General features: G+C 36.4%; 1 protein-coding gene across 3 annotated transcripts in view; it reads left to right on the top strand.

Annotated features, from left to right (window-relative positions):
* The window catches only part of LOC117402972 (adhesion G protein-coupled receptor B3-like), a 212,880-nt gene that overhangs the window by 134,313 nt on the left and 53,741 nt on the right, over window positions 1-24,826 (top strand). For all 3 annotated transcript variants that reach the window (XM_034004725.3, XM_034004726.3, XM_034004724.3), the window contains 4 exons: window positions 4,448-4,594; window positions 4,678-4,753; window positions 16,516-16,618; window positions 17,780-17,823. In XM_034004725.3, the coding sequence (XP_033860616.1) occupies window positions 4,448-4,594; window positions 4,678-4,753; window positions 16,516-16,618; window positions 17,780-17,823 (370 nt within the window). The remainder of the gene's footprint in view (window positions 1-4,447; window positions 4,595-4,677; window positions 4,754-16,515; window positions 16,619-17,779; window positions 17,824-24,826) is intronic.

Here is a 24,826-nt window from a genome sequence, read left to right as displayed (position 1 = left end):
ATAACAAGACGGTATATTAATTTGAAGGCCAAATTAGTCTTATGAAATTTGAATGAGTTCAATGCAAGTTCACCTTTTTTTTTTTGTTTTTGTAATATCAGTCAAAGCACATCAAAATAATCTCATTATATTAAACATGAAGGTACAAGCTACATAAACTGTTAGAAAATGAAGTTTTTTGGTCATATCACAAAAAGGCTTGTTACTAACTGGTTGTTACTAACTCTTAGCATTGTTTGCCTTGTCTTGTACTGACTGGCATATGTATGCACGTGCTACGGTAGGGGCACTGAATTATGTCTTGCCATGGACTGAAACAATACATATCATGCTGTCTTTCCTATATTGTCCTCAGTGGGGCACATTAAGTAAAACTACAGTGAAGATCAACAGCCAATTTAATTTCAGGGCATTAACCTTTTTGGTAAAAACAATAATGGTTATAACTATTCTAATAGGAACTGGAGCAAAACAGCTCATCTAAGATGGACACAAAGTAGTTTCCTTTGGCGTCCCCTGGCGATAGTAGTAGAAGAAGAAAAAAAACAATTAAAAAGCAAGTTATTCTAGGAAGCTGCATCAAATTGTCAGAAACAGACCTCCCTCTAGAAACATTTCTGATCGGGCTAACCATTTAGATTAATTATTGAATTCTGTGACAACTTAACTAAATAATAAATATTTTACAGCAAATAGTGTCATATTTCGAATAGTATAACAGCTACCTGTTTATTGTCCCCTCATAGGCTGAGTATTGTACATCATAGTTACATGTTTACTTACATAGAAGAAGGCTTACCCAATTGTGATAAAACTTGGTTTAATGAAAGTGTAATAATATGCGGATAATGTAGAGGAGCCACTCCATCCACACATGCAACACTTTTTGGTTTTGTTTTACTGCACAGTAGATATAGGTCAATGTGATCTACTTTTAGCACAGAGGTTTTGCTTGTCATATGACTCGACTTGCTGCATCTGGTGTCATATCACAGCTTTGCATTATCATGCTTATTAGATTTTTTTGCTTTTTTGTCACATTGCTGCTGGGCTATTTATACTGTATACAGTATACAAGAGCGCTCAGGCATAACAATTTCACTTGTATTCTCTTTATTATTAATTATTATTATTATTATTATTATTATTATTATTATTATTTAGAAAACTATATTGCCTTTTGCAGAAATAAATTATATAAAGTACTGGTATGGTAAATATACCCACAGTTACAATTAGCTCTGTGCATGTCTCCATTTGTAATTGGAAGATAGGTAATTGCTTCATTATAGACATTTCACTGAAGCAACTAATATTGTACTGTAATTCTTAATACAGTAAATGGCTAAACAGCAGAACTGTAACAGAGTACATTATAATGTGTGTGCGCGTGCGTGCATGGATGGGTGTGTGTGTGTGCGTGCAGGTAAGCTAACAAACCCTTTAGTATTTTTATTCTGTTTTAATTGGATGTTACTATGAATAGCATACATTTGTAGTGTTCATGTATGCATTTTATATAAATCTTCAGCGTGGGAATAAAATGGGAATAAAAATTATGTTTGCTTTCTAACTGAATACAATATATGAGTTTCAGATAACTGTAAAGTAAGGAGTGCATTTCAAACACTGTAGCCAGGTATACCCATGGGCCTCCAAACACTCTAGCCAAGTATACCCAGGGCTCTCTTCAGACTGTTTCTTTGAAGAGTGTTTATAAACATTCTCTCAGGTAAACAGTGAGAATACATGAACATAAACCCTCTCTGAAAGAGTTGTAAAATGTTTAATGAATTGATTGCTTAATTGATTAAAATAGGCCTTGTTTGCAAAATATTCCTTAAAGTTTTGTGAATCTGGCTCATACGTTTTATATTAGGATTTTACTAATAAATCAGTTGAATTAGAACAAAAATGTTTTGTTTGAGAGGGGGAACTTGGCACACAATTCAATCAGTTGATAAGAACACTTATCAACAACATGTAAATAACAAAGTTCATTTTGTTGTAAATACAGTACTGGTATTAAATAATGTAACAAAAATATAAGTACTTTACCATTTTTTCTAACAATGCTAGTGAGCTTGTATTGTTTTATATTAGACAACTTTGGAATCTTTTGTGATGTGTTTGTGTGGTTGGGTTTACTTATATTAGGTGTTTCATACAGTTCTTCAAAATGAAAAAACAACACATTATTAATTCAGAGTGTTTATTTATTTAAGGGCACCTACAGTATGTACAGTTTTTTGTTTTTTCTGGTTTAATTTTTTTCTGGTTTCTTTTTCCCCTTTAGAGTAGGGCACTGGACCAACAGACGTGAATTCCAGTCATTGTTAAAAAAACAAATACAAATAAAAATATCCTCAAACTATCACTACACTCTTCTAGTCTGATGTGAAATAATGTTCCTAAAATCAACAGATTTTTGTTTTGCACAGTTAAGCTACTAAAAAAGGGATGTATGCTCTGTGGACGTCTTAATGGCCAAAATTAGTGACAATTTTAAAAGGAAAGGAATACCCCCTACTGGGTACAGCTTAAATGTTATTTCAAAAGGCTTAACGTGCTCTAAAACTGAATGTGTGTGTGTGTGGGGGGGGGGGGGGGGGGTAAATGAGTCAGAGAGGCAAGACAATTCTGTAGATTATAAACAAGCCACTTTTTTTTTTTCAAACAATATATAACACTTCCTCAGATTGAAAATGCACATTACATTTCATTAAAATGGTCTTGGATGAGACTACTCTACTGAACTGAGAAGATGTCCAAAAGCATTAGTAATAAAGTAAATACAGGATAAATGCATTACATAGCAATTAAAACTGACATTTTTTTCAAAAAAAAAGCCCTATTCATTCAACAGCAAGGTTTGAGAGCTAATGAGTAAATGTAGTATTCCAGTATTTTAGGTAGTTTCTTTCTACAGATCATAAAAAAAGAAAAATGTACATTATAATCAAAATTTATATATATATATATATATATATATATATATATATATGCACGTATATAATAGAAATAGTCAGCCTTATGCTGGCACGATCGGTATATGAATGAAAGATACTGTACACACTCTGATTGACGTGGTTGTGACTGGGGAAGTTGAGAGAATGTGTGCCTGCAGGAGGAAAAGGAGGCAGAATCACTCTCTAAAAGATGTTATCCTGCTGAAACTACAGGTTTGTTCCAAAGACCGTCTGGAAACACGTGGCATTCTGTACAGTATATCAGGCCACTCTGCTGCCCTGATAATGAAAACACACATATAGTTGTTTGCATTTTCACCCCAAGTGCAGCATCAGAGTTTAATGACGTGATGTGGTTTTCAAACCTTCCGAGGGCTATTAAATGCATTCTGGTGCAGCTTCAGCAATGCTTGAGCAGTTTTAAAGCAAAAAAAGTTTATATTTTCTGTACCAAGCCCTTTTCCCTTTTTTGATCCTCACTATCTGATACCACTGTAGCCATTGGTAGTGCCATTTACCCGAGCAGAAGCGAAGGGGTTGGCAAGAACTAAAGAAAACAATGCCGTAGGCATATATAACAGCACCTCACTCCAGGGAACTTCTCAAATGGGACTTAGACAAAAACTCTGAGCAAAGGGCCTTCTTTCCTGCACTTCCCCTGGATGCTAACGCAGCAGATTCTCACTCCTTGCAACATTATTTTTACTAGTCTAAACGCTTCCCTTTATTAGCATCACACATCCAGCTCACTGCAACAATTCTAACCCACCCAAGTGTGCATTCTTGGTGACTGGCAAGGCAACCCCAAAAATAAATACAAACAAATCAAATATGCTCAAGCTGACGGAGCAACCAGAAACTAGATCAATGTAACAACTATAGTTATTTTCAACATTTGGTTATGCAAGAGCAACAGGTTTTCACTTGAGATATCTTCAAAACCCATTTGTATTTTTAATGGGTGTATTTTTTTTTCATTGGAATGGGATCTTACTTGCTTTGTTTTAGAAAAATACTAAAAAAAAAATACAATGTATCACTCATGTAGCATGCCATTTTATAACTTTATGGCTGAGAGTCATAATTGAAGCATTGAGAAAAACCCTATATTTGCATGCCAACCATTTTTTGAGCTATTCATTAATTTTATGAATCATATTTACCCTTTTGTTGGTGTAGTCATGGTAGATATTCACTAGATATGAAGGAAGGAGCTCTATTCAAATTCACAGCTTAAAAATGGCAAATATAGGTTATTCATCTCAACGATTCAATTATTGTTACTCTGACCTATTTAGAAACATAGCTCTTAGGATTTTTCTTTATTAAACCTGAATGGGATTAATATAAAATAAACGCTGACCAAAAAAAGAGCATAAACAAACAAAAAAGATGATGCAAGCATTTGCTATATTACATTTTCTAACATGCTTTAGATGATGGCTGCCTTATTTATTTATGTATTTATTTTTCACCAGTGGCTAGCATTCAGAAACTTCCAGCAGCATCTGTTTTGACCGACATTAACTTCCCCATGAAAGGCAGGAAAGGCATGGTTGACTGGGCAAGAAATTCTGAAGATAAGGTGGTTATTCCAAAGGGACTCTTCACACCTCCATCAACAGGTAAAAATGAGTTCCCAAACACGCTTGATTGTATCTATTTAAATGAGTTACTCACAATTTCCATTTCTGGATTTATTTTACAGATCTAGATGAATCCTCTGTGTTCATTCTTGGAACTGTGCTGTACAAAAATCTGGGACTTATTTTACCATCCCCAAGGTGAGCTTTTTAAACAGTGTAGTACTTGTCACATTGCATGATAATAAATGTTTCATAATCCTTTTAACCAAATATTAAATAACATACTGAACTGTTCAAGTCCAATGTGTTATGACAGGAGCAGAAGAGCCACTCTGGTGTCACTTATCTCTGATACCTTAACCTATTTTTTTATGGGTTTCAGCATTAATTAAATTGTGTTCAATACACAATGAACACAAGTCACTGTACAATATCCTTCAATAGGGAATGGACTTTATGGGAGGCACCTTTACTTATTTACTGTATTACTTACATTTTTTAGGAAACGTTCTTGAGGGTGTCAGAATGTAGTCCATAATTGGTTGGGCTAATTTAAGACTTTGGGTGGGTATTCAATGTATTCCTCATTCTGTGAGGTCAGATAGGTCACACCTGTCAAACTTGTTTATTTGAATACTAGTTGTCACTGCCTATGTAGTCCTCTAGGGCTCTGAAGTGTGTGGAAAGGCTGGTCGAGGTACTGTACTGTGTGCCGGGCACCAAACACTAACCTCTAAAACTAGTTATTGACATTTCTCATAGTATTCCTCAGGAAACCCTGAAGGGGACAATTGGCACTTCATGAGGGGAAGTTGAGGTGTTCGGCAATGAGAAACAAAAACATGGACATTTGATAACAATTCTGATAAATTGAAACGTCAAGAGGAAAGAAGTCATTTGGGACAATTTGTAATATGCTTTTTATTTCTAATACCTAATTTTAGGCCTATTGCACTGTATTCATATTAATAGATTGGGATTTGAATTAAACACAACACCTTTCACCCCATTCAGTTATTTATATCTTTCTTTTTTTCTTTTTATTTTACCTCAGAATAGAACTGTACATGTGACTTGAAAATGTCAAAGAACAGTGCAGCATTTAAAAGATGTCATACTGGAAATGTCATTCACATTTGCTTCTATTCTATTTGAACACCCCTCGCAATCCCTACTTTCCAAAACATTGAATGCAGCCCTGTAGCAAAAAACAAACACACACATACAGTAGAAGCATTTTTAAAAACACAAAAAAACATTTTGTCATAATAGCATTAATAAAGCCCTTAGTGGGCATTACCAATGTGTTTGATCTTGTCTACCATTAAGTGCCCCTGCCTTTGGCTCAGGACACTTAAACAATGTTGCGGTCAATTATCTAGCAGGTAATGTCTGCTTCGGCTCATATTCATATTTAATATGGTCGGAGCCTGGCTGTTACTGATGAATAGAAGGGACCGCAGGGTCCACTCGTATTGTCTAAACGCAGGAACCTATCTTTGCATGGGTCAACCATCTTTTATCAGGCAACTCGGTAGAATATAATGTAAATAGAAAATGTGTTTTCTGGTGAGGCTTCTTTTTAATTGTTTTAATAAAATAGGTTTTGTGACACTCCGTGAAATTATTATTGTTTGTTTTTTTAAATTGTCATTAGTGAATTCCTTTAAAAAAAGACTGTGAATGCCCCTACTTATCTCTGTCTGGAGAACACACTCACACAAACACACCTTAGCCTGTTACATCATGTACACCAAGTCCTAAGTCCCGCAAAGTAAGCATGTGTACCAGTGACCTGGTCAGTACCAGAGCCGGTACCACAGGGTTCTCGCCAGCCCTGTTGAGCATAACGGTACATTACGTTGTTACCTGGAAAAATGACGCTGTATTCAGGCCGTTATGCTGTATTTTCAGTTTGCGTAACGGCCAAAAAATAATAATAATCCTGTGAAACATTGTTGATTATTCCTTTTTGTGATAAATGGGTTTGCTTAAAATACTTGTTTCAGCTCTCAATACTCTTCAATGGGCTGGTTGTGACAGCATTTTCTTTAGTTTGGTGTGTGTAATGTATGCGACACGGAGGCGAGATTGAACTTCACTGAACTTTATTAGCACATTCCCTCCTGTTGACGGATGAGACTAGATCCTGGGTGCGCCCTGATACACAGCTCTGTAACAACCAACACTGTTGCAGATATCTATTATTATATGGGTTAAATAAAAAAATAAAGCAATCTTCCTTTTTATTTTAAGGTCTTTAGAAAAAAATCTAAAGTTCCACAATTTTACAATAATCCTTTTGTATGACTTCAGTTTCCCATAGATAGATTTTCATATAGCATGTAGTGTAACCAAGCTTCCACTATTCAGGTTTGTTGCCCCTTTAAAAATAGACCCAGGACACAGAAACTTGATGTTTTGAAAGTGCTTACACGCTAAAATTTTTTAATACAAAATAAACAAAAAGAAAACAAATACCTAGCTCTTTTTTTTTTTTTTTGAACACTAACTAAAACACATAAACAGGAACCTAACTAACAAACAGGACAGCTATGCTGTTTACCTGTTAAAACAAAATAAAAAAAATAAATAAAAAAACACAGTTTTTAAACAAATAACACGAAAAGGTTTTACACAGTACCTTTTTCTTTCAATACGCTTGAGCACTCTATCAAGTGGGCTTCTTCACACACAGCAGCCCAGAACAGACTGGCTGCGCGCATTTTAAACCCTGCACCTGGCATTAATTTACAATCATTACCAGGTGCAGGTGATAATTACACAATAATGAAGACAAATGAGGGCTTTTCAGCCTGTGTCCTTTTGGGAGGTGTAGTCCTGTGTTCCCCCCTTGAACTACACTTTCTCACAGTAGGTTTTAAACTATAAAATGTGGGACACGTCTTTTAATGGTGCAACAACCATATATATCGGAACAACGACAACAAAAGCAAAACTCCACAATCACATGATCACAGTAACGTTTATTAGAATATTTAAAATGTGAGATGATGCATGTTATTAGTATAGCTTTTTTTAGTAATCAATAAGGATCTCCATGTTGCCGCCGCCCTTGCCACGATCCCTGCTCCTCCCACCACCATGCTGTGAAAAATTGCTGGTGAGAACCCTGAACCAATGACCTGATCGGTACCAAAGTAGGTACTAGTCCCCTTTATTGGTCGGTACCAGTCACCTGGTTCATACCAGAATTGGTACCAGTGACCCAGTTTGGTGCGGTTCAACATCAAGACTGTTACTAGTGCTCAATTTTTGTGTACTTTGTGTACACCACAGTTTTCAGCACCAGTCTGCATATCTGACACCAAAGCAGCATGACTCGCCCCATTCGTCACCTGCAGTGCGGTCAACAGAGTCCACACTCCCTATTACACCGGGAGCTAGGAAGACTGAGAGCCTGTGCTCCTCTAAATTCTCCATCCTCTGGCTCAGAGAGCTCCCCCTCCTCCACCAAGGAAGAGGAACAGAAGCCGTCGTAGCAGGCATTCTGGCAATACTGACCAGGTTAAGGGGCAAATGGAACAGCTTTTTGAAGCTATGAACCAGCAGCAGTCCCTTTAGATGAAGCTGCTGCGATGCCCCCTGTGTTGTCTCAGTACCCAGGGTTCAGACACCATTGCCTGACCCACAACCAGCGCAGGAGGACGCCTTGTCTCTTGCTGCATCTGAGGACATGGACACCCAAGAATTAATCTTCACATCCAAGGACACAGAATCAGATATCTTTTCGCTCCCACAGTACGCCCCTCCCTATCGGAGGAGCTCACCTCCATTATCAGACGTGCTAACACGGCCCTGCTGGTGCCTTGAGCCATGGAAGATGAGCCTAAACGCTCTATACTTGATAGGTTGCCTGCTGCTGTGCGTCATCGCCTGCTCCCCTCCCCCGGTTCTCCCGGATTCCATCGCCTCTCTGGTATAGATGCCTAATCTAGCCTTGCTGCAAAGAGATGTTTCATGTCCCAATAAGCAATGCCGTGTCACTGAGATGATGCTGAAAAGGGCTTATGCACCTTCAGCATTTTGCACACCTTGGTAGCTATAGTAGCATACTGGTGGTCCATGCTGCTACAATCCCTGTCCTCTGACCATAGGCACTCGCCCCTCCAGTTGGACAAGCTGAGCCTTGTCAATAACCACCTGCTCCAGTAGTCTAAGTACAATGGTCAGGCTTTGGCAAGGAACATGGCTGCATTGGTGGTGGCAAAAAGGCAGCTCTGGCTTGCTCAGGCATGAGTGCCTGACAAGGACGAAGCATTGTTACTGAATGCATCTGTAACCGGGGCATACGTTTGGGCCGGCAGTGGATGAGATGCTAAAACGCTCTCACCAACCACTGGGACGCCTCCTCCCCAAGCAGAATCCCCCAGTCCGTTAGCCAGCAAAGCATAGGCAAAACAGGCACCCCCAGCCCCAGAAGCAGATTCAGGCTTCTGCAGCCCCTGATAGCGTTAGTGCACAGAACCGTTTTCATGGTGCACAACAAGGAGGTCAGCGCAATTATCGGTGCCCTGCTCACAAGCTGCAGCCGCAGGCCTCTACGAGCCAGAAGCCTAGGGATTTGCTGCCACAGGTCCAGAGCCCGTTCTAGCACACCCATCTGGATTATTGGCGATCATGCACCACGGACACCCTCAAGACACTATATTAGTGTCTCAGGAGGTGGTGGCCCTACTTCAGAAACAGTCAATTTCAATTGTTCACCCTCTCAGCGAGAGAGTAAGTTAGCCTGTTTGTTTATTGTGGAGGCCAGAACTAAGGTTACTCTGCGTACTAATCCTGTTTTTCTCCCTAAAAGCATTTCTGCTTTCCATATCAACCAGTCAGTGGAATTGGAGGCTTTCCATTCACCCCCTTTCCATTCTGACAGGAAGAGAAAGTTCCATACGCTTTGTTCAGTTTGGGTACTGGCGCATGATGTTGACCGCACCCAAAGTTGGTGGCAATCCGAGCAATTGTTTATTTGCTTCGGGTCGAAGTTCCACGGACAAGCCCTGTCTAAACAGCGTGTGTCGAGGTGGATTGCAGACACTGTCAGGACTGCATACAATCTAGCCACCTGAAAAGGTCACTGGTCACTCCACAAGAGGCCTTGCGACCTCCTGGGCGTTATTCCAGGGCACATCTGTCGCAGACATTTAAAACGCTGCACCAAACAGGGTTTTATTTTTAAAACGAGCCAACTGTTCAATGAAATGACTGACCACAGAACACAATCACAGTTAATATTTTTTTATATATATATTTATAATAATATATAAAAAAAAAACATAGTGTTCTTTAATGCTTTACAATTAACCCCGCAGTCACATAACAGAACTGAAGGAGTACTTAGGGTCATTATTGCACTGTGTAGGCCAAACAGTGTGTAAGTGAGATATGTATAAGACTGCTGACTAGGTACAATTTAAGTGATGTCAAGCATAACCAATTTAATTATGTTTTATGTTCTGTTTCTGTTTTGTTTGTTGTTTTTCTCTTATGTGGGAATACTCAGTGGAGGCCACAGTTTCTTGTTGGAGCAGTGGAAGCTAAAGTAGCTCTGGGATTTCTCACCAGTCTCTGTCAAAACCAGCTAACTCCTGGACCATCTGCAGCTGCCTGCTTTACCCACACAACAGCTGCCAGTTTTAATTGGTCAAACATGAAATAGAGGTTCAAAAACACCTCACACCTAAAGATTATATCGATTAGCAAATATGATTATTATATATATATATATTTTAATCAGGTACCAACTTTATCTGTTATTAAACTTACAAATAGCCTGATCAATGCCATAGATTAAGTCTTGCAGTTTGAAAGAGGGATTCCTTTGGAGAAATTTGTTATTGATTAAAAAATAATGTATTAACTGAATCAGTAGCAAAGCTTCTTAAGGTTAGGTTTATCTAAGTGGGCTGAGCAGGGGAACAGCCATGCTCTCCTTTAATGCAGCACCACAGACAATAAGTGCAAGAACGTAGAAATTGTTTCACCAAGGTTCGAAAACCTTTACTAATGCTTTAGTTTTTGCTATTTGCATGGCTTAAAAGCATAGACAATGCGACTTCGAATCTTGAGCTTTACACAATAATAATAGTAATATAAAATATATATATATACTGTATATATGTAGATATATAAAGAATAAAAATGTAATTAAAAAAACGTTCTCTGTATGGTTCATTATAAATGAAAGAGCCCCACGTTTGCTATGTCAGGCTACCTTGACACATCTGTCAATTGGGGCACTTTCACAGCAGTTAGTTATATTCTAGCTGGTAGTATCCACTGTCATATTATTGAAAAATGAATATTATTATGGCAGTTATTCAATATATAGATCTCTTAAACTAGGTTAAAATAAAAAGGAAATATTTCAGTCCCAGTAAGAATTCTGCATAGCAGCTTATTTTAAGGTTTCAATTTTGTATCAGCCTAAACAAATAAAGTATTCTCTATTGTAATACAGCCCCATTTCCCTTGCACTCATTACAAGGCTGAGCACAGAGAGCACAGTATTAAATATGGCTCCTGACTGCAGCACTATAAATCATCATCTCTATAGGAGTTGTATTCCAGTTTATTTTAGATTCCTTAAGGGGTTCCAGATATGAATAATATTAATATATACTCTAGGATTGCCAGAGGCACAGGAACAAAATGCATTAGAAGCACAAGTACTGTCTGCAGGACTTGTGTACTTAAAAGCTTGAAAGTGGATTTAATATGGTTTGGGAATGTAAAAAATAAGTATAAGGTTGGTCAATTTGGAGCATAATCCGTCTTGCTAGCTAAAAAAAAAATGAGAGGAAATGAGGAAATTGCTTTGACATCATTGACATTTACAAAATCTTTCTGGCGAATCACATGCCAACTTGTATTTATTTAAAATTGTATATTATCAAACTAAAATAAAATCTACCATTTAGCAAATCATGAAGTATTTTGCATTATTATTATTATTATTATTATTATTATTATTATTATTATTATTATTATTATGTCTGGTAGATGTTTAATAATAAATGACTGGAGGGTTAGGATTAGGCAATCAGGTTGTGTGCATCATGATACACAGGGAAATGTCCACTAAAAGCAAATGGGACTTTAGAATCATGAAACTCGCTTTAAACGACAACATAGGCTACATTTCAGCCTACCTAAAATATAACATAAAAATGAATTTAAAAATGTCTTCATACACAATAACAAATGTTGTTTTTCAATAGCACTTATATCCTCTGCAGTGGTCACTACCTATCTTTAATGAAGTGCCCTCACCTTCCACTCAGACACTTAACTGTCACTGCAGTTATTTATCTAGCAGTTACTTATCTAGCAGGCAATGATAACTGCACAGGACATTATTGCTTAATCGACTACTAAGATTGGACTTTGAGAAAACCTTTCATTCGTTCCCTGAGATGCATGCTCATGAAATATAAGCTATAAAACATACCACACACACACACAAAAAAAAAAAAATACTACTCAGCAATCTGTTTAAGCAGCACGGAAACTCATGTATATTTAATGTTTGAGAAGACGCACTGAGGCCAGCACTTGACACAAAAAAAAACATTAAAAATAAGAGGAGAAAAATCTAAGAGTTTAATATTTGATGTGTTTATTTAGTTCAAGTTGTACATTTACTATTTTCACTAAACATTAATCATTTAAACAATGTATTCTGTGTTTTGACAATTAGAAGATGTAGCAATATTCAGGCAAACTGCCACTTTGTAACAGCTTTTTCTTTTCACTTTTTTTTGTTGTTTTGTTTCAATGTGTTCGTTTTAGTTTACAGGAAAAAAAAACGGGTCACAATTTGAAACACCTGTGATATGATTTATTTATTATTTATTTCTTAGCAGATGCCCTTATCCAGTGTGACTTACAATTGTTACAAGATATCACATTATTTTTACATACAATTAATTATTATTTTACACATTATTTTTACTAGAACAATCTAGGTACAGCAGCATTGTCCCCCACCTGCGATTGAACCCAGTCAAGAGCCCTAACCACTACTCCACACTGCTGCCCAATAAAAAGAAAGATCTTTATCTCGTAATATGTAAAAGCTGCTGTTTAAAGACAGCTAGACTGCACAATTACTGATGTTTCTCAAGGAATAGTATCAAAAAGTGATAGCACTATAGGCCAAACATTCCTGTGCCATTAAAATAACTTGCAGACTCAATTAATTTAATCACTGCCCTCCTCCTGCTGCCTATAACCTTAGATCGTACTCAACAGTTGGATGTTGAATGTGACGAATAATTACGCCTTGGTAGCGTCAGGAGAAAAAAAAATAAAAAATTCGCAACAATCTTAAAGCAAGTTTAACATAATACAGGGGTGTTACAAGATATGTATTCCAAACAGATTACAGTACTTTGGAATGTAATCTATAAACTAGACACAACTTTATGAAAAACGTGTGTTGTTTTTCATTGCATCTTGTTAATACTGTACCACCTAACCTTCACTATCTGTGAAACACAATGCGGAAATCCCTGCCTAAAACTTTAATAATAATAATAATAATAATAATAATAATAATAATACATTGATTTACTTACCACAACATCCATACATCATTGATGATTTTTTTTTTTTTTTTTTTTTTTAACGTTATTGAATATTGTTAGTCATTATATAACAGTTCATTTTGAAACTCCAAAGAAGTGCAAAATGCAGTCAGTTTTCTCAATGTGCACAATTTATTTACAGGCTGGTTGCCTGGATTATTTTTGTTTGTTTACATCGAATACACAGGGGCGTACTTACAAAGCATTTTCAAGTCTGATTCGCTGGTAGGATGGGACCAGCAAATCAGATGCTAGTTAACACGAGCAGGAAAAGAAGAACACGCCTACGCTTGTCTGGCAGAAATACTGTAAGGCAGGGCGTGCGGTGTGTTGTTAAACTTAAATAATGTTATTACGTATGCGCGTTACAAAAATGTAATTATTAAATCGATTATCCAGTATTTATATTGATGTATATAATGAGGAATTGAATCGATTGAAAAATCAATGTTTCGATTTAATCGTAGCAGCTTTACAACAGAACCCTTACTAATTAATTAATTCATCTAACGCTAAGAAAGATGTGTCGTTCCTTCAAATAAGACATTGGTGGCTCCCAATAGTCCTTCTATATTATGGCACATAACTGCTGCAGCTGCCTTATTAATCATCCCAACAGTAACATAATGGTTTTCAATAATTACAAGTAGTCTCACCACCTTTTTCTGGGAAAAAATTGTTTCATATGGTCTCCCGTTGCAGACTCATCAATCTTATCATTTTGAAGGTAGCGGCCAAAAAAATGCCTAGGCAGCCCGTTTTCTAGAAAGATGCCAGTTCTTGTCCTGAATGGCGAGGTTAAACACACCTTGCTTGAGTGATATGCAGTTAAGTATTGTTCTTAGGCTCAGCTTCTCTGTCTAGTGCAATAAATGGTGATTCATACTTTAGAAAAAGAGCAAAGCTTTAGCAATGAATGCCTAATATGTCTTCTTTTCTTTGTGCACTCAGGATCATTATATATATATAACGATGAAGCCCTGATAATATTGGTAGTAGGATATAGAAAATATACCATTTTCCAATAGTACCATTTTCCGTGCTGAACACTGATGAACATCAGTTGTGTGCTATGTTTGTATTGCACTGTGCAGGATGCTCTTTGTCCTTTTCATTCATGGGGTTTCCATGCGAGTTTTTTTTTTGTTGTTGTTGTTTTTTAACTCGAGACATTTACACGAGAAATGTCTCGTGTAAAATGCTTTTTTGGGGTTTCCATTCGCTCACTTTATTTTACTCCAGTAAACTGGGCTTTTCACCCGACGTCATGCAAATTAATGGGAAAGCTGCAGGTTTATATGTAAATTAACTATGCGTAAAGTACTCGTGCTGTTTTTAAAGATTACTAGTGAACTTTTGTGAAAATGTGCTTTCCATGCGCAGAGAACTGGTACACGAGTGAATCTAATTTCTAAGCTGCTGTAATAAAACAAAATACATCGTGCCTGGCTGGTTAATAATGTGTTTTACTACTCATGCCAAAATGTTTTTTTAAACGTTATTAGCACTTGAAAGGAAGGTGGCGGATACTGATGAAACGGACTGAAGTGTTAGTTCGTTCCCAAAATTGTCACAAAAAAAGCGACACAGTTTTTTAAAACAAGCCCAAAACAAGCTACCCTTGTTAGGGTATGGGTGTGTATGCAAGTTCCAACCGGCGACTCTCAAAAACAAGCCCAATTCTGCTTATTATAAGCGGACTTAGCAACTGTGAATTTGACCTCAGTAGCCAGTTACACTTTGACAGGAGCGATCAGAGGAGGCTCGTGCTGTCAGAGATTTTCTCCTTTCTTTGAAGTTGTGTTGGATTTACTGTTGTGTCAAATATTAATGATGCAAACAAATACAACACAATCAATACATTCATTTACAATTTTATTTGGTCAGTTATGAGAGGGCATCAACAACTTGTTGGATGATGTTGTGCTGTTTTGGGCGATCGAGCTGGCTCATGACATCCAGTTCACAAACTAGATTTACTAACGTGAAGGGCAGACACACGTTGTCTTTGGACATAGCTGGGATAAAAAAAAAGGACAGGAATTAATTCATTTAGACATTTAAGCAGCAAGGGTATTCTCAAACAGCTGCATTACTACTATAATAAGGGCAGAACACAGTTCATGTTAAGTGATTTTATGCAGAACTGTAAACCCACAAGAGATATATAACATGACAGAGAAGACGCAGCAAAACACATTAATAAAAAAAGCCGCCTGCATTATAGGGTGAACTACTCCACTGCTAACCATAAAATCGCCCATCAGCCACTACTTCCTGCCATTTTTTTCAGCCACAAACCTGATTTACCCGAGTAATTCTCCCAAACGTGCACACGCATGGCCATTTCACGTGTAAATTGACCCGCATGGAAACCCCATGATTGTCATCTGTCAATTAATGTATATGTTTCAGCAATCAAAAAAGTATTGCTTCTGTGCATGTCCACTGAGATGCCGCGGAGGATATCAGTGCTGTAATGGTTAATACTATAACACAGTATTTTTGGAAATTACTATGGTGATTTTGTATCTCATGGAGAAAAATACTTTTAACAGATGTTTAACAAAAAAGTAAAATGCAAGTCACCTGTACTGTATATTTCTGACACTGAGATTTGAAAATGCTTGACTGTTCAATAGGCTGTGTAGTTTACAAAAACATGCTAAATGAAGCCTTTAACCAGGTTGAATTCAGCCAGGTCTATATAGTAATCAAATCAGTAGCACCCAATGTAAAACTGGTGTTTTTGGTGCCAATCCTAGAGGATGTATTGATATCCTGATCCACAAATATAGGTCTTCAGTCTCTTGCATCATCAGTCGAGCGCAGTGTATAAGTACTAACACTTACATTTATGAGTTTTATCGATTGATGTCTAATGTTAGTATAGATACACAAATGCACTTATTGAAAGTCTGCACATACCGCAACTGTTTAAGTTTTTGACTGGGTATGGTAGACAAGTCTGAATGATATACTGTTAATTGTTAATTGTAATACTCACAGGCAGTCCACTTTTGCATATCAGAATAATTGTATTTTATGTTAATTCTATTGTTAAGCCAGCTTTTCGAGTAACTGAAGGAATCATGCTCAGACTTTTCCTCTTTTACCCAGACCAGTCAAGAATCATTTGTACCAATAACCTCTTCCTTCACTGGATCTCAGTCTCAGATGGATTCCTGTGAATACAGAAAATGCGTTTTACTTTAACAAGATTAGATGACCCATGAGGTCCTAATTAGACCTTGCCGAAGTGTGTATGTTAAATGCTACCCTGTCGAACGTGGTTTTACTGATCAATCAATATTTTTTTCTTCTTTTAAACTGTTGAATTCTTCTTCTTCACAGAAACCATACAGTTGTGAATTCCAAGATCATTGCTGTTACTGTGAGACCTGAACCTAGAATTGCTGAATCCCTTCTGGAGATAGAGTTAGCTCATCTGGCTAATGTGAGTACTAGAAGATTGTTTTACACATGAGTTGCAGTTCTATTGGTATAATAAATATAATTATACTCAACTTACTCACACCTAAGTCCCCTAGTTAACTGCCTTGTACTGGTTTCTTGTTTAGTTTGCAGGTGCATTTTTTGCTCCTCTGTTTTCCCTGGAGAAAATGTTAACAACTTGATGCCATTATTTCAGTGTGTGTGTTGCTATTTTGGTGCCATATATTCGATGGAGACCTTGTGTAAATCTGAAATCAGAGGACTGAAGCCTTGTTAACTACAGACTGTAAACGTTTTGTTGTCTGACATCAGCTATTCAGAACAAATTGTTTTACCTGTACACAGCAAAAAAAAAACATAGCCTTCAAAGTTGCAACCATAATAAACAGCAGACCTACATATTTTAAATTGAAGCTGATCAAGACAGAAATAAATCTGTCAAGGAGCAAAATAATGCAAGTACACCTAAAAAAAACAAGAGCGAGAGAGAGAGAGAGAGAGAGAGAGAGAGAGAGAGAGAGAGAGAGAGAGAGAGAGAGAGAGAGAGAGCGAGAGAGAGAGAGCGAGCGAGAGAGAGAGCGAGAGAGAGAGAGATCAGTGAAACCAAGGAAATTAATGAATGTCCATTTGACCCAGGGTGACCCATTTTTTTAATGCACTGTATAAATATAATTTTCTTTACATTGCTATCATCAACTGGCCTTATATATATATATATATATATATATATATATATATATATATATATATATATATATATATATATATATACCAATGAAGATACAACTAATTAATCAATAAATAGTTTAATTGGTTTAATCATTAATATGCAGCTATCCTGAATTAGTTCTCTCTAATAAGATAATCTCTTAAGTGCTCACTTGTAATTAGAAAGACATTTTTTTAAATGATTTTGCCCTTTAGTTAATCACTTCTATGAAACTGAATGGGTCACAGACTTCATCCAATGCTATTTTGTTTCCTCAAGAATTACTTGGGCAGACTTGATAACTGTTTATTACACCACTTAAAGTAAATTAATTTTGCTTTTGGTATTTGGAATGTAAATAGCCCTTGGACTATAACTTTGTTGTGCTAAAAATGCTATTGTTAACATCTCACATGCAATTTATTAACATTGATCATACTTTCTTTTTTTTAGGGATCTATGAATCCTTACTGTGCACTTTGGGATACCAACATAATGTAAGTTGCATATACATTATTGGACTAAAATAAATGTGTTTACCAATGTACCATTGTTACTTTCCTTTCACTATATATATTGTTAACAATTGAATTAATCCATATACATAAAATCTGTTTCTGTTTGCTGTATTGCTGCACTTTACAGCTTACTATGCCAGTGTTCACTTGGAAACTTGCCACAGGATTATTATTTTTACTAAAGGAATAACTAAAGGAATAACAATTCCTTTCCAAACTGAATGTTTAATGAACAAATCAGATAAAATGAATAGCGCTGGTAATTTCATAGTAAAATGTGATTTTATAACGACCATTAATTAGTATTGTGTTCTGTCTTTTCAAACTTTTAAATGACGTAAAAATGGCTTGGTGCTCTTTAAATTGAAATATAATTTAGACCGCCTTTGTAGTATTAACAATGCACTGTATTTATATCAAAAAGCCAGTACATCTCTATAGATATTTTTAATGGTGTTATGTGCCTGCCTTGTGGGATTGCAATAAATGTTTGTCTTTTTATGGGTAATTACCTTCCCTGTAGAGATTAAATGGACAGATTAAACACTTTAAATTGTATACATCATAAAAAAAAATATCCAAAAAACATATCAGATAAAACTGGGCCTAACTTTATAATGCATTCATGAGAACTGTGGAAGTAGTTCTTATTACCTTACACACAAGCAAGAACCACTAATTGTAGTAAAAACATTCCTTAAAACAGTCTTTAAAGTTTGTGAATACAGCTCTTGATGACTCATTGGAGAAATAATACACATAGGTAATACTTTGTTGCTTTAGTTTTGATTCCTCTTCCTATTGTATAGCTTTACTGTCACATGCACAAGAAAATTATTGCTCTGGATGGATCATGCTACCAATCTGTAATAAAGATATTTTCTGAAAATATTGGCAATTTCCATAAAACACTGGGCCTATTGATCTGCCTTGACAGTGTTAACAATTTGTGGCAACATTCACATAAATTCTTAACAGCTATCAGTTGCTGCTATTACTGCAGTATTGTGTAACACGGCCTGGTGTGGCTAAGGAATGACTCCCTGGATCAATGGATTTGTAAGCAAAATATATTAACCATACTCAATTTGCATTGAACAAAGAAATATCCCCTTCAAATTCCATGTATAAATAAAACAAATATAGAGTCTCTGAACAGTAAATATTTAAGATGAGTGGTAATGCCCCAAGTGGTTTGAGGAGAAAATAAAATGTATACCAGATAAAAGTAGAATTCATGAAGACTTACATCATGGAAACTCAGTTACATATTTATTAGACAGTTTGAATCATTTCATTAATAAATAGTATAAAAGTGTCAGGTCCAAGTCACAATTAGCCTGGGGTTTATGACTTGTTATACAGTATAGTAAACTCAATAAAAAGAGACTTTGCAAACAGCTTTACATTAAAAGATAGATTTAATAGAAACGTGGCTGTTGTGTCTTACAGAATGGTTTACAAGAATTTAAGTACTTATTGTAGATTGTGTGAGCGGTTTTAAAACAGTGTGGTTTAGCTCAGCAGTGTGTGGGGGGTGGGGGTGGGAGATTGAATAGCCTCCAGATCTAGAATAAACGGATTGTGAAGATATAAAAACCAAGGATACAAAAAAGATTTTCCGAACGAAAAATAAGCTATTTTCCATTTCCAAGTCCTAAACATGAAAGGGATTTGAAACCTGTCGAGTTAGATTATACAAGTGGAGCTCATTCAGTCCTACAACATTGCCATTTTTTATTCCCACGCTAAGACATGAATCAGACATGAAAAAGCTTGTATCTTTTATTATTAGGAAATGTGTCCCATGGTGTGTTAACAGCAAAGTGGCATTTGTCCCCGTGTAAAGCATCACTGTGAGCATGAGACTACTACTAGAAGGTCCTCTTGTCATATACTTTCAGATTCTACTTCTTCATATCTGAAAGAAAATGCAGCCATATTCATTTTAGTAACAAGAAAAAGCAGCGTTTCTGGTTTAATTTGCTTGATTTGCAAGCCCATTGATTAGCCCAAATAAAATAAAGACGTTGTGTCTCTACGTTCATGCAAATGTCACACTTACATTTTTACTTATGTCAAGAGAACCACTTATCCATCTTGTTTTTGTTTTTCTGTCTTTCCTTGGTCCATAGTTCTTGAGATATTGTACTCTGTTGGCTCCACCTGCTTCTATACTATACCAAACAAATACAAATTAAAATGTATTTATTTAACCCGGATAGAACCTTTGAGATATACATTTCATTTTTGAAGGGGGTCCTGGCAAGAGAAGGCAACAAGAAATAACATAAAATCAATTGCAAAAAGAGACACATTTTTCACAGGACAAAAAGAGTTGAAACTATTATAAAAACAGTAATACAAAACAGCATAACAAAGTAACAATATTCAAATTGGCATGATCCTGGTCATAGTCCGTATTTGCAGGATTTGAAATAAATATTTATGTTTGAAGGCAATGAATTCCAAAGATCAGATGCCTGGTATACAAAGGAACGATGACCCATATTACATCTCAATTTAGGGATTTTAGAAGTAGGCACATAGTTTGATCTTAGTGGATAGGTAGAGTTACATGTCTCTAACAGAGATGTGAGGTAACTTGGAGTGTTCCAGTGTACACTTATAAACTAAAGACAAAAAAATGAGACAGCTTTATATTCTCCAGACCGAACCACCCAAAGGTTACTTAGAGAGTACAGTGGTGCTGGTTGTAATTTGCATTCATTATAAATCTTGCAGTGCTATTATAGATGGGAACCAACTTTGTCAGAACTGTATGGAATGCACGTGTGTATACAAACTCAGCATAATCTGTTAAAGGTAATATGGTTTGGGTTACCAATCGAGAAAGACCTTCCTGAGAGAAGAACTGCCTGTGTCTGTATAGAAAACTAAGTTTAACTCTGCATTTGCATATCAGATATTTAATATGGTATTCAAAATTTAGCACTGAATCAATAATTATATTGTGTTAAAGTTTCAAGACTAGTGCCATAATTTGATACAAGAGTAAGATTATATTTAACATTGTGCAATTTAGGTGCAGATCCAAATAGCATGGTTTTAGTTTTAGTAATATTTAAAACTAACTTGCTGTTTACTAGTTGTAAGGCATCATAGTCTTTTTGAAGGTTATGTTGGATTTCACTCAAACAATGTCCACTGACATAGAGGACTGTATCATCCGAATATAAATTAAATGTGGAATATTTAGGAACAGCAGAGTTGAAAGGTTACAATGTCACGCAGGAACCAGTCACACATTGCAAAACAACACAGTTAGATTGAGCAACAGAGATTAATGATAAAAACAACATTTTCATAAATGTCGTATTGAAGCAAAACAACATGAAACCATTCAGAATGATACAAAAGGAAAGGGAGTTGTTACATTATTATTAATTGGCATATAGTTAACATATCCCTAATTAAAGTAAAAAAACATAGCCAACAACACAAAGATCTTCAACACAGCAATAAGAGGTCCGGTGGTAATGCTGACGCTCGAGAGTTCATTTACCAGTAGCTCTGACGAGTTGATAGTGTATACTGGCAGTAGCTACGGTTTAAAATGCGTGCACCAATCTGATAGCTGCTGACACTTCCTTAGCTTCATTAGGAAGGTACGATGTCTGATGGCTTATTAATATTCAGTGTGAATGTTATTCCATCTCCCAATGCTCCTCAATGTATAATCCAGCATGCCACAGAATTTGTTTTGCTATTCATTTTAATTCTGCTGTTGCCTTACCCACTGTAGCTTAGCCTCTGCTGCATAAGCAGACGACAGGAGCTATACATTTCAAACCTGAAAAATCATTAAATAATCCTTTTAGGTTTTTATTTTAATGACATTTTAGTTTAAGGCATTTTAATAACTGGAACATGTTGTAAATTCTAAGTACCGGTAGTTGCTTAAGAAGTATGCAGGGGATTTAAATAACATTTAAGGATCATTATGATTATCAAATCTACTTTGCTCCAGTTCAGCACTATATCCTATTTTAACACCACACACTAAAAGTTCCTGTAAAGGAATTAAAATCTGTACAGTACTTTTTTTTCATGTTAAGAAACAATATTATCTTTACAATGCTACTAAAGGCTGCCTAATCATGTCAGACTTTAAAAATCCATTAACACTAATGTGAAATGACAATGTGGTTTGTGTTTCAGGGATCTATTTGATTCTTTATTTATTTTGTTTATTTAGCAGACACCTTTATCCAAGGTGACTTACAGAGACTAGGGTGTGTGAACTATGCATCAGCTGCAGAGTCACTTACAATTACGTCTCACCCGAAAGACGGAGCACAAGGAGGTTAAGTGACTTGCTCAGGGTCACACAATGAGTGGCTGCGGTGGGATTTTTTACTGGGGATCTCCTGGTTACAAGCTCTTTTTTAAACCACTGGACCACACAGCCTACTGTTTAATGCTTTGCATTATGAATTTAGGTTGATGGAAGGTTTTTTAAATCCACTGTCTGAAAATAGTGTTCTTGAAGCTAAGTGCTTATTTATGCACGATTGTAATAATGCTTTTATACATTGCTTTAGCTATTTATGAAACACTGCTTTAGGCTACACATAGATCACATGCAAATAATTGAGCTTGATACCTGAAATGCATATAATTCCAGGTCAAATAACAACATACATCACAGCAGTAGTTTCATAACCCAAAACTGACATTGTTTTTACAATGTTATAAAGGTGATTTGTTGGAAAAGAAATGCACAACCAGAAACTTTTTTTTTAAATCCAAATTTCTGGGGGACCATGGTACGAATCTAGTAGTCTGAAGCTTTTTGTGAAAATTAGTCATCACAAAACTGTACAATTCTGGATGACTGACACTTTTGTCAAAAAGTGTGGCATAGAGGTTAAACTGCTCCCCCTCCCCAAAAGGGCTGCCTCTCCAGACAGATTCAAAGCATGGTCTCAGAGCAATGTGGGGAGGCTCATGTTACCACTGCTTGTAAAGAACAAGAACTTCGGTCTTCAGTGCTGCCAATCCTGCAGCTTGGTATGGAATTTAAGAAACATTTCTCATCCAGAAAACCATGATAAAGACTTCTCATCAAAGCTTTAGTCATATTTTTAGTACTACTGCCCAAAAGAACCCTCAAAGTATTCCACATTACATAATACAATTATGACGTGTCATGACAAAACTTTTTTTTTGTAAAAATACTGATTTCCCTACATGGTTAAAAGAAAGACATTTCAAAGTAGTCCAGTTACATTGTACAATATTATATTCATTATTGGATGTTAGCTGTTTTATAACTCGCCCCTTGGTATAAATTTTACTTCAGTTTTGTTGTTGTCTCAGTTTAATATCCAAGCTTAAATAAATAAAACTGTTGACATGAATATAAAATTACTGTACTAGTCTAAGGGCAAAACAGCAGAAATCGGATTAAAATTGCTTGGCATGCATGTCCATGTAGCCCATTAATACTTGTTTTGTTCTTTATCCTCAAACAAAAAGAAAATAAGTGCTTACAGCTTATGGTTGTGCCTCTACAGAATTGGTTTCAGGGTCATTTAAGGATGTCCCGAGGGGAGGGCAGCATCAATTACAGTAATTCATATTTCGTCACATTTCTTACGCTTCCTCCGTTTAACAAAAGAACATGTTGTGAATCACTGACAGACGCCCACAGGATGATGCACATGCAGCCATACAGTCAGTGATGCAAGAAGCATATTGGGTTTTCACTGATACACTTCCAGTAAAATTAGCCCTAGTTATTTTCCACCACTCAATCCAAGCATTTAAGGTGTACCACTCGAAATGGAAAATACTTGGAATGGTAAAGAAGGCTTAGGTGAAACACTTTTGCACAGTAAAGTGGAACTCGCTTAGCTGGAGGACTCCCTGATAATGCTATCTTGCTTGTTAATTGCACACCTCGATTGTGTGTTAGTTACTGGTAAGAAGGGGATACTTCCTGTTAAAACAATTTGTGTGCTTTTGGAACCGTGACAAGTCATTAAACAAGTTAAAACATGTCTTAACATGACGTAGATCTTGGACTGTCCAGCAGTCCTTGTGCAATAGGTTCCAATAACAACAACAGGCAGCTGTATGCTGTTACAGCTTTGCTAAATAGAGTAGGCATACTGTGAAGAGTTAAACTAATACCTTAAATGGGCAATAATTTAGGCTTGCAAGTGTCTTGACATAAAGTACAGCTGTGTAGCAGTGAAACACACAGTACATCAGACAATAATAAAAAATATATATTATTTAGACACACCTTAAATACCTTACCTTTTCTGGAAGATGGTACACTTTTTTATGAATACAAAATATTAGTTCTAGAGCTTTGATTTAGGTTGATACATGGCAATAAAGAAAACTGGATAACATAAAAAGTGCAATGAAAGATGGTTCATAAATCTTCAACTCAACTGCAATAAAATACAGTATCTTCTGCTTTTGAGTTTGAAAAAAAAGAAGAATAATCTTACACTATGAGCTTGGTTGTCTGAATTAATATCGAGAGCCTATGACCCAATTGTATTATTTGTACACATCCTTGTGTTATTAGACAACACCCCACCAGAACAGCCACTGCATAGAAGAACAGAATAGAACACCAGGGAGGTTCCACATGGTTCACCAAGAAAAGGCACTTCTATGTGAAATGCAGGGAGCTTGCTGGCTTTCAATCCTGGTTGTGCTGAGTTGCTGATTTTGGCTGGGGAGCCACAGGGAGCGCTGCACTGGCCATCAGCTGGGAATTGTTCACTTTATGGGCCAGGCATCTCAAGATGAAGACTTCCTGAGCTGGACCCTTGCCTTCAGGGTTTCAGTAGGTTTGTAGCACGCATTGCTTAGGTTCAGACGATTGGTTTGGTAACAGGAGAATAATGACCCTTGCACACAGATGAGTTATGGCGGCTTAGAACCAACACTGATGATGCATTTAGGTCTGTGTGAATTGCCTATACCGTCTTAGAGC

This window comes from Acipenser ruthenus, chromosome 5 (genome assembly GCF_902713425.1).
Source record: "Acipenser ruthenus chromosome 5, fAciRut3.2 maternal haplotype, whole genome shotgun sequence".
In the NCBI taxonomy this organism is placed as follows: domain Eukaryota; kingdom Metazoa; phylum Chordata; class Actinopteri; order Acipenseriformes; family Acipenseridae; genus Acipenser; species Acipenser ruthenus.
Note: the sequence above shows the minus strand (reverse complement) of the source record. Positions and strands in the feature narration are given on the sequence as shown.